The sequence below is a fragment of the Rosa chinensis genome, chromosome 1 (assembly GCF_002994745.2).
Source record: "Rosa chinensis cultivar Old Blush chromosome 1, RchiOBHm-V2, whole genome shotgun sequence".
Taxonomy (NCBI): Eukaryota; Viridiplantae; Streptophyta; class Magnoliopsida; order Rosales; family Rosaceae; genus Rosa; species Rosa chinensis.
This window is the reverse complement of record NC_037088.1, coordinates 54,596,397-54,607,308: the sequence shown is the minus strand read 5'-3', so window position 1 is coordinate 54,607,308 and position 10,912 is coordinate 54,596,397. Positions and strand designations below refer to the sequence as shown.

The 10,912-nt window shown below is 40.9% G+C and overlaps 1 protein-coding gene across 1 annotated transcript; it reads left to right on the top strand.

Annotated features, from left to right (window-relative positions):
• The first annotated feature begins 5,001 nt into the window (after positions 1-5,001).
• On the top strand, positions 5,002-5,793 carry LOC112169876. The gene has a single exon (XM_024306959.1). It carries the CDS (start codon positions 5,002-5,004, stop codon positions 5,791-5,793), a length of 792 nt encoding a protein of 263 aa, XP_024162727.1.
• The last annotated feature ends 5,119 nt before the right edge of the window (positions 5,794-10,912 follow it).

Here is a 10,912-nt window from a genome sequence, read left to right as displayed (position 1 = left end):
CTCTTCTCCGGTTCGACCATTTTCCCTCTCCCTCCGATTTCCGGCGATTCCGGCCACCAACCGGCGTGCCACCGGTCACCAGAGGAGCGCCTCCTCCCTCCGAGCACCCTAGCAACCTTGGTTTTCCACGATTTGGCCGGAAAACCACGGATCGAAGGAAAAACTCCTCCGGCTGCAGTTTGAAGCTTTTGCCGATTTCCAGCGATTCCGGCCACCTCCGGTCCCCATTTCGCCGTCGAAGGTTCGGTTTTCATCACTGATCATTTTCCCTATGGCCTTGTATCACGATTTGTTGTGTAGATGCTGAATCGACGAATTGAAATTCTAGGGTTCTTGTGGATTTCTGGGTTTTTGTTCATTGAATCGATTTCGGCCTTTTTTAATTGTTATTTGGGAATGTTGTAGTTGAGAAGTTGAATCAGTGTGTTGAGAAGGTGCTACTGCCAAATTTTGGTGGCCATCGGAGATGGTGGCGGCGGCGCCGCCACTATGGGCGGCGGTAGCGGCGGCTAGGGTAGTTTATAAATTTCAATTTTTAGCTAGTTAAATTCTATAATTATCATAGAGCTTATATATGAAGTTTGGTGAATTTTGGAGGAGTTTGGAATTGTTTGTGAATTTTCGAAGTTTGGAGTTTTGTGGTGGAATTATGGGAAATCCGGCCGTCGGATTTCCCTCGTTTTCATTATGGAATATGTAAATTGAGGAATTAGAATTGTGGAAGAGATTTGGGTTGAATTTGAGAAGTATTGGAGATAGGGATTTTCGGATTTCGTTTAAGTTCGTAATTATTTTATCGGATTGCCGTTTACGGAATATAATTGTGTACAGGACGATGTACCGAGCTATTGCTCGATGACGGAACACGAATGCGTGATCGTCGGAATAGTACTGTGAGTGGACTTTTGTTTTAAATAGCGATTCATGCATTTATTTTCTTAAATAATGCTCTAGTGATTATTCATATTACTTTTTGAGGAAATGAATTAATTTTCGGAAATTGATTTCGAATTATATCATGGATTTGCTTTCAATAATGAGCTTCAAAGGTTGGTTTTGTTTTATTATATTATTTGATGAATTCCTTATTTCCGAGATAAATTTCTGGAATTAAGCATATCCCTAATCACCGAGTTAAGCTCCTGGAAGATTTTAAGATGAGTTTCAATGGAGTTGGATATTCTCAATTGTTTATTGACTTTCAATTTTGGCATCGGGAATGCCTAATTAAGGATTTTGGATTTGGTTGGCTTTTTGGAGATTTTGAGAGATTTTTGGAAATGGGATTTACCTATACTAATTTCCGGTTTTGGTTACGGATTTGAGAATATCTGGGCGTGTGGGACACGCTGTCGATTTATTTCCATTTCTCACTTATCCATTTTGAGATTGAGAGTAATCTTGGCGTGCGGGGTCACGTCGTTGAATACATGGTTTCTATCTCGTGAGAAATGTGGGGAAGCTACATGGATTTACTGGTTTTCGATGATGTTTCCTCACCATACGCGGGTTATGTGGTTAGGTCTCCTCCTCACTGACTTTGTGTTTGTGAGTGGCAGTTGAGGTAGCTTGTTCTCCTCCTCACCTACTTTGTGTTGGTGAGTGGCAGTAGAGGTGATTTATTCTCCTCCTCACGTGGGTGGCAGTCGAGGTTATTTGGTCTCCTCCTCGCACAATCTATGTGTGAGTGGAAGTTGAGGTTATTAGTTCTCCTCCTCGCACAATCTATGTGTGAGTGGCAGTCGAGGGTAGGTAGAGCCTGGAGGCTCCATTGCCCGCATGGTGATATCTCTTCCCCATATCCTATCATTTCTCGACTAGCGGGGCCTAGTCTGATTTACGTGTAACCTGCGGGGCTGGTCTTATCCTGTTGAGTATCTGAGTTTCGATCTTTCCTCTCGGTCTAGTCGGTTTTTCTTGAGCGGAGCTTCTCGTGATTTGTTTTCTAAATCATTACATGCATCGAGGGTTTTTAAGGAAATAAATGTGGGAAAGTATAAAATCCACTTGGTTTAAAAATTGTTTATTTTTGTCCACTCACGCTAACGTATTTTATGTACTTTCCCCTGGGCCCTTCGGTTTCAAATGCCCAGTTTGCAGGCGAATTGGTTGAGGTCGGGCGTACACGGAGTTGAGGCATAGTCAACAGCATGGCTTCCGCATCTGTCGTTGAATTAGGTTTTCCTCTTATACCTTTCTGTTAGAATTGCTCTGATTTCCTATGAGATTTATGCTTTTAGAGTTGAGATGTGTGTTTTGTGAATTGGAGACTGATGTTGATTTAGGGAGCAGGGTGGCACCAAGAGCATAAGGATGAATTGTTTGAGGAGTGTAAATGTTTTCTACAGGTTTGGGTTGCCCATTTTAGGGGAAGTTCCACCAAATTTTTGGTAGAATTTCTTCTAAGGTGGGCCCCGCAGGGTCGCTTTGGATTTCAGGGTGAAATCCGAGGCGGGTCCTGTCAATTTTTCACTGTTAGATGTTATTTTTTAGTTGAATTGATTTATTTTTCACTGCTAGATGTACATCTAACAATGATTAAACATGAAATTCATGAAAAGTCCAACAAGTTATATTCCTAAGCGGCAATCCAAACTAGGGTTCCTCTAGCGACTGTCAACTTCCTCCAACCTAGGGTTTCGCTCCATTCCTCTCACTATCGTCCAGCGATCCCGTGGCGAGCTAGGCTTCTGGTCTCGTCGGAATGTGGTGAGTGCAGCCGAGCGGGGGGTTTTCTCAATGGAGCTTGGTGGCTCTTCCACGATTAAGCTCTCTGGGATCGTCTGGCTTGGGGTTTCCGGTGAGAGGTCGGCGTCGGGTTCTAGATCACAGCTTTGAGGCTATAGAGGTCGCGAGCACAGGTGTCATGGTCTGGGATGGTTTCGGTTTTCCTCCAGATTCATTCCAACATCTGTAACCGCTGCGTGAAGGGGGGTGGTCGACTGCTTGGGGTGTTGCGGATCTGCATCTAATGAGATTTGGGTTTATGTTTTGGTATGTGTTGGGTCTCGCTCGGACCTCTTGGAGTGTCGTCAAGGTTGAGAAACGTTGGGGTGTGCTTGGACGGGTGGTGGCAGTCTTGGCAGGGGTGGCGGTTGTGTTTTTGCTGCTGTGCTGCATTTGCCCTAGCAGAGAAGGTGGTGTCTGGGCCTGAGATGGGCTTTTCCTGTTTGAACCTTGGGTTGGCTTTTCTTTTTGGGCTCAAAAATTGCTTTTATGGTTTATATTTTTTACTTTTCCAATAACTCCCTTTTTTTGGGGAAGGTAGTGGGTTTCGGCCCAATTTAGGCTTGCTAGATTTTTTTTTTTTTTTTTTTGAAAGGGGGCTGGTGCGGCTGCCCTCAACCCTTGATTAATGAAACTGCAGAATACATAGGGGGGATGTAGAGCCTGAACCCTAGATTACAATAAGCATCAAGAGAACCTCCTGAAATAATATCAGGAGTCTCCACAAAGTCTATGTATTATAACAAGCACCAATTAGCAAAGAGTGTATGAATGACTACTCTATTTGTTTTGACATAGCAGTGACATACCGGAAAGATAACTCTATAATGAAGAAGGATTATTACAAATAAAACAGCTTTTCCACTATGTTGCCGCACAGATATAAATCCAGCGACACTTCGTTTCATCGTGCCACTAAGAGGTTGCGTCCATTTGATCAGGCAAACAGCTCGCCGCCTCACTAGGCCAGACAAGGCACACTGAGTGTGCATACCGGGACAACACCCACGCCACCCTACCTTAAAATAGGAAGGACTTTCTTCGGCATATAGCCACATTTAACTAAAAACAATAAAAACATAAAACAAAAGGAAGTTGGGCCCAGAGCCCTAGCCTAGGCCCAACCCCTGCTCAGCCCAGTCCAATAGTGCAGGTTACTGTGGTCACCTCGCCGTCATCCCACAAGCCATGTTGACTAACCACCGGCCTCCAAACTGTAGTCATGGGCAAAACCAGGTCCTCTTATCATCTCTCCGCCCTTCCTAATACACCAGCATGCAGCACCGCCACCCCTAACAATCCCTCTCCACAGGGTGGTTCCAAACCATACAAACTAGATCAGAAAACTCTGATCCAATCTGGGTAGCTCAAAATCCGTCCTCGCACATCCTAACGACGTTACCTTTGGCTGTCTGCCACCCTTTCCTTGTGAGATCGACCCTAGCCCCACCCACAAGCCGCCAAATTGGCTCTGGAGTTCCCCGACAAGACTTCCTCGAGTTCTGGACATCGAAGCCGCCACATAGCCTCCACTCTGACGGGTTTATTCCAACCACCGGACACTAGGTCCAATCAAAGCCCGTCTAACGACGGCCCCATGAGGGCTAGCCGCTGGAGGGATCAGGCTCTCTCTGTGCTTTTTGGCTCTCTGGGTTTTTTGGCTTGCTAGATTTAGTGAGCGTAAGTCTGCATGGCTATGGTTTCTTTTTACACAAAGTTAATGAATCTTCTGGAGTACCACAATTGAGTGTATTGACGAAGGGAGATTCAAGATAGTTTTCTTAGTGTAAGTTGAGATTTGTAATTGTGTAGGCTCTGGAATATTTGAGTGATAATGTCCTAGTGGATGGTACCCGTATTCCCTTACTTGCTTGACCACTGAGTTAAGGTACAAGCATATAGGTTTTATTTGTATGTGCCGTTCTGGCTTTGGGATGAAATGAAATCTCTATTACTCTGTCAAAAAAAAAAAAAAAAAAAAACAGTAATTGAACATAATTTTCATAATCAATTACTGACTAAAGTGAACATTAACATGTAGAGGCAAACACATCTTTCCGAATTTGTAAAAGAAAAAAGAAAAAAAAGAAAAAAGAAAAAGAAACCGAAAGAAAGAAAAAGAAATGAAAAGTAATATTAACCCCATTAATCCTCTAACAGAAAACATTTAATATCCCAGTGTTGAAAAACCCACATACAGACAGAGAAAAAAGGAAGCCCCTCTCCCTTCTTTGAAGAAAATCTCTCCCATCAAGAAAACAACACCCACCCACCATGGACCACCACCTTGTCAACCTCTCCGGCGCCGTCCGCCGGACCTCTGATCGGACATGGGAAGATTTACCCAAAGACTGTTTGCTCAATATCTTGGAGAGAGTCGGAACAGAGTCTTTACTAATGTTCGTCCCTTTGGTCTGCAAATCTTGGTACAGAGCAAGCCTCAGTTCTTCTTGCTGGAAACGCCTCTTTTTCCCGGCGGAGATTGAAAAAGGTACTGTCATTTATCCTTGGAGCTTTCCCGTTTCTACTTCCGACGACGATGATCAGAGCACTAGTTTCGATTACGTTATCAGAAGATATGCAAAGGAGTTTGGGATTGAATGGAGTCGTTTCTATGTTTCTAAGTTCATCAAGTTTGCGGTTAATCGTAGCCAAGGGGAGACCCAGTTTCTCAAGGTACCCGGAATTTGCAGCCACTATATGAATGCAATGAGAGAGATACTAGAACACATTGGGAGGAATTGTAGAGGTTTTGAGGGTTTGCATATATCTCATGCATTGGTTGATGTGGATTTGGCTAAGGACATTGTGAAATATGTGCCGCAGATTAAGTACTTGTGCTTGAAGAAGGCCAAGATTGGCCGGATTGAGCTTATTGTGTTGATCAAGGGGTGCAGGGAGCTTAAGGTTTTGGATGTTCGGGACTGTCTGGGTTTTACTGAGGGTGATAGGGAAATAGCAGAGCTTGGTTCTCACATTGGAGAGTTTATGATGGAGGGTTCGAGACAATTCAGGAGACGAGATTGGGTTGAGGTTGCTGGGGTTGTTCAGGTTGATGAGGACTAATTGGGTTAGAGCGTGTAGTAGTAGTTTTTAGACTTGAGCCAATATGAGATTGTTGGGGTTCTTGAGGTTGATGAGGACTAACGGAGTTGGGTTATCACTTAATTAGTAATTGGTTCATTACTTCATTTTGTTCATGAATTTGACTATTATGAATTTATTTCTGCATAGAGTTGAGGCTAACTTGAGTGTACCGGAAATGATGTATTTTGACACCTAGAAATGAACTTTTGTTTTGAAACTTTGCTAGTTTTTTGGTTTCCCAAAGTTTATAGTTGATTCATAGTTTGCTAGCACTTATCATTGCTTGAATGGTTCAATTTGGGAAGAGCTTATCGAAACAGATATGAATCGTATATATAATAACAAAGCAGAATACAACAGAATAACAATAGTATTACACAAGCGAAACTGATCCGAAGACTAAAACATACTGCATCAGGATGGATGCAAGAAAAGAAAGAATTCCACAAGATAAACAAACGTGTATAAAGTATAGAATCGATCAATATATCCTGTATCAGTGTCGACTCACATGCAGAACAACTGCAGGTTCCGTGATTTCCAAGGATGAGGGTTTAGTTTGATGGAGGAGGTGAGAGAAAAGGAATTGATGGAATTGTGGTCGGAATGTTGGGAAGTGAAGGGATTGTAGTGGGGAAGTTGGGGAATGTAGTGGCCGGAAGTGGAGGTAGAGTGAACTTGGGAGCGGTGGGAGGGTTTGGCCTAGGTATAGATGGGATTTGGGTGCTTGGCAGAGGTGGGATTTGTGTTGTGGGTTTTGGCTGTGGTGGCAATGGTGGCAGAGGAGTTGGCATAGGCAGTGGAGGCACTGCACCCTTGGGAACTGGAATCAATGGAATTGATGCCTGCAACAGGTGCCTGGCGCCAAAGCTGATGTCAATGCTCGACAAACACAATGCCGCTACCATGATAGATAATAGGGAACAATGCTTGAGGCCTGCCATTTTAGTTGAATAATTAGGAACTTGATCGATCTTCGTTTCTTGTTTGAGTTGAAGGAAGAGTTAAGGGTATTTATAGAGAGTAATGCACCAAAGTTCTCAATGTTTGATGAAATCTAGCTGGGGTAGTGTAGAATAGTGGTAATGGGTGGCTTCTCATATAGTTTGGAAGCCTACTCAAGTTTAAAACTACCTTACCTACCTACCCTCATTAGGAGATTTCTTGACTGTCTACGATTTGTTCTAAACGCTGTCTACGATTTGTTCTAAACAGAGATTTATCTAGTAACCTTTGTTTACTTGAAAACAGTTTATATTATCTGGCAGATTTATGAGGTATTGAGGTTTAAAGGTATGTATGCCAAGCACTTCATCGAACATGTCATGTGCACCAAGTCATTATGAGATTATAGTGAACCACGTATAATTACAAGATTACACGAAATCATCAGCTATTCTAAATATTCTACTCATCAATCACTACGAAAACTGAAGAACCGTGTCCTTAAACGTGTTCAAACTTCCGATTTCTAAAGGATTCGTTTATTTTTATTTAGCTAGTCGTGTAGTACTGGTTCTCAAGTTTTACAAGTTTTTACAAGTTTGTTCATCTGTAATAAGCTATCGTGTATGCTCCACTAATTAATTGGCATCTTCGGTGAATGTGACCTGTTCAAAACAAACGTAATTGGCATCTTCGAAGTCCACAAAGAGAGGAGTAGCTCGAAGTCCACCAAGAGAAGAGTAGTGTTTGGAACTAGTAATTGTTTTGAGGGTGCACGTTGCACTACTTTCTTTCTTTTTATTTAATACCCCAAATTTCCAAAGGATGGTTCTACTAGACTTTCCATATTGGGTGTATTTGGACTAGGGATGGCAATGGGGAGGGTTGGGGATGGGGATCACAATACCATCCCCATCCCCGGGGTCATTTTTTACCCCCATCCCCGCCCCAATCCCCAATAAAAATATGTTGGGGATTCCCCGTCCCCATCCCCATTGGGGACTAAGCCTCCAAACCCGCCACAAATCCCCAATAAGAATTTAATAAATAAAATAATTTTTTCTCATATTGTATTTTTAAAATCAAAATCTACAACAAATAAATTTAAAATATGATTAAATTCATAAATCATAATTCAGTGAGTGCAAAAGTTAAAACACCATTAAAGTAAAATTGTAGCTATTAAAGTAAAGTAGTAAATGTATATATTTGTGATTTATATTATAAAAAATAAATTAAAATATATATAAGTTAAATATATGTATATATTATTGGGGCGGGTTTGGAGATGGGGATCAAAATACCATTCCCGCCCCATCCCCAATCTTAGATAGCGGGGATTGGGGATCCCCATCCCCTTTCCCCATTTGTCCCCGAATTCTCCCCCCATTAGGGGCGGGTATCCAATGGAGCTCCTCCCCGCTGGGGATTTTTGCCATCCCTAATTTGGACTCTATCCTCTTGCTAGTTCTGCTTCCGCACGATCCTTTTTTGTGAAACTTCTTCGGGGTTTTTTTTTCCTTGTATCACTTCTGTGGCAGAAGGCGTTTGATCACGGTGGTGGGTTGTGGTCTATTATTAAGGAAGGCGTTTCGATCGGTTTTGAGGGCGGGCTATCTAATGGCGGTAATTAGATTTGGACTGAATAATGGAATTCAGGTCTTGGCTTGCAATAGTGTGGAATGGTTATTAGAGTTGGCCCGGTTTAGGCATGTGTACCAAGTTAAGTAACTTACTCAATTGTGCTCATAAGTCATTCTTTTTTTTTTTTGACTTTGTCAAGGGGAACCCAAAAGCTTCATAGGTGATAGGTTCAAGATAAACCCCTCATAAGTCATTCTAAATTCAAGGGTGAGAATAATGAGGCAAATTAATAGACGCACTCATAATATCATTATTTGTCACCATTGGGTTTAGAAACGGGCCGTTAAGTACGAGCACGGTACGGTCCAAACCCGTTAGTGGCCCGACACGACCCGAGCACGTTAGAATAACCGGTCGGGTTGGGCCTAGGAATATTGGCCCATTGGCCCGGCAGGGCCCGAGCACGACATATTATGAGCCGGCCCGTTACAAACACAAAATTTCATTTTGTTTTTAAAAATATTAAAAACCAACAATGATGAGATTTGAATATTAGACGTCTTTATTTAAAATCTCATGACAATTCCACCAATGCTATTTCTTTTATGGGAAATTCTAGTGTAGTGGTGGGTATCTCATACCCACATTTACAAAAGTGAGAACAAATTTTGTTGTCAAAGTTGTAATTTGAGTCCTACTTTGTGTAATCTTAGTTCTAATAATGATAATTACAACTCTTACGACATTTTACAAGTTTTTGAACAAATTTTTTGTCAATGTTGTAATCTTAGTTCTAATAATGGTAATTACACATCTTACGACATTTTTACAAATTTTTGAACAAATTCGTTGTCAATGGTGTAATTTTTGTTTAACTATATGTAAATAGTGTAAATGAATATGGTAACTTTTGTTCTCAATGTTGTAATTTTGATTCAAATACTTGTAATTTTTTGTTCAAATATTTGTAAATGAGGATATCTCATACCCACCAGTACACTAGCTTGTCTCTTCTTTTATATTGTCAAAATAGTGAAATAAAATATTATATCCTTGTTTTGACATAAAGTATTTTTTCTAAATTCTAATCTCATAATAATACAACTATAGAATGAAGGAAAGAATAATATGATATTAAATCTTCATTATATTAATAAAGATTAATCTCACAATAATATAAAAGCAATATATTTTGAGTTACTTTTTTTTCTTTTTTTTCTTGTAGTGGAATATAAAAAATTATTAGAAAACTAATCTTAAAAAGCTAAGATTAAGAAAAACATTGTAGAACTTAATTTATTTTAATTTTCTAAATAGTTAAATAAAATTAATTTTTATTTATTCAAATTAAGATTTTAAAATCGTGTTTTATAGTTGGTAGGCACGAGCACGGCCCATTTATTGACCCAGCACAAACACGGCCCGACACGATATGGGCTCGGGCCATGGGCCAAACCGGGCTTAATGTTTAAGTAAATAGGCCAGCACGAGCCCGGCACAATAATAAATGGGCCGGCCCAAGCACGGCACGAAGCATGACTAGACCCGCTTAAAATGGGCCGGGTCGGGCCAGGCCGGCCCGTTTGCCACCTCTAGTTTAGATCTAGCTGAATATTGAGTGAATGAACATGATTATTGTTTGAATCACTTGTTAGAGTTGTATCACGTTTAGGCTTTTTTACGTACATGTTGATGTTGTAATGCCTTTCCTTTGAAGTGCAATTTGAATAAATGATGAAGTTATTCCATCCTAATCCATTTTTGGATACTATCTCCTTAGAGGCTTCACGATAAGCCATAAGTTTTGAGTAGGGGTCGTCAACGAGCCGGGCCGGGCCCGGCCCGGCCCATTCATAGCGGGCTTGGGCCGGGCCTTGCTATATTTTTAAATAATTGCGGGCCGGGCCGGGCCGGGCTTTATTAAAAATCAAAGGATCCAAGCCCGTCCATATAAAGCGGGCCTTGCGGGCTTTTTCGGGCCGGCCGGGCCGGGCTTAGCCTTGCGGGCTTTTTTGGGCCGGGCCTTGCGGGCTTTATTTATAAATAAATATTTAAAGACACAAGTATTTTTTTTTTTAATCAAGCTTTGGAAATTCAATGGATAATGATCAAATACAACCAAAGATAACAATCTATATAACTATATTGTACCAAAAAAAATCTATATTTATACATAGATACTAATTTGTTGATAAATAAATTTTTAAAGACACTAATTTTTTATAAATCTATATTTATACATCACACACTCCAAAGAGCTACATATAGCAATTCAAAGAAAATGAGAAACCGACCGTTGGATGAGTTTATTACAATAAATTATGAGTGTGGTAAAAAATTTAGCCAATTTCACCATATTTTTGAATCCGATCGGATTGGTCAACCGTAGTCACTTATATGTTTTATTGGTTGACCGATGGCGTGGCAACCGCGAAACGTGCTTATTTTTTCACATCAGGTTTGTATATATTCCATCGATGGATGTGCGTGGACATAAGATAAAAAAAAATTAATTTTAATTACAAACACATTTGACTATACTAATTTTATTCCTAAAGTTATATGACTT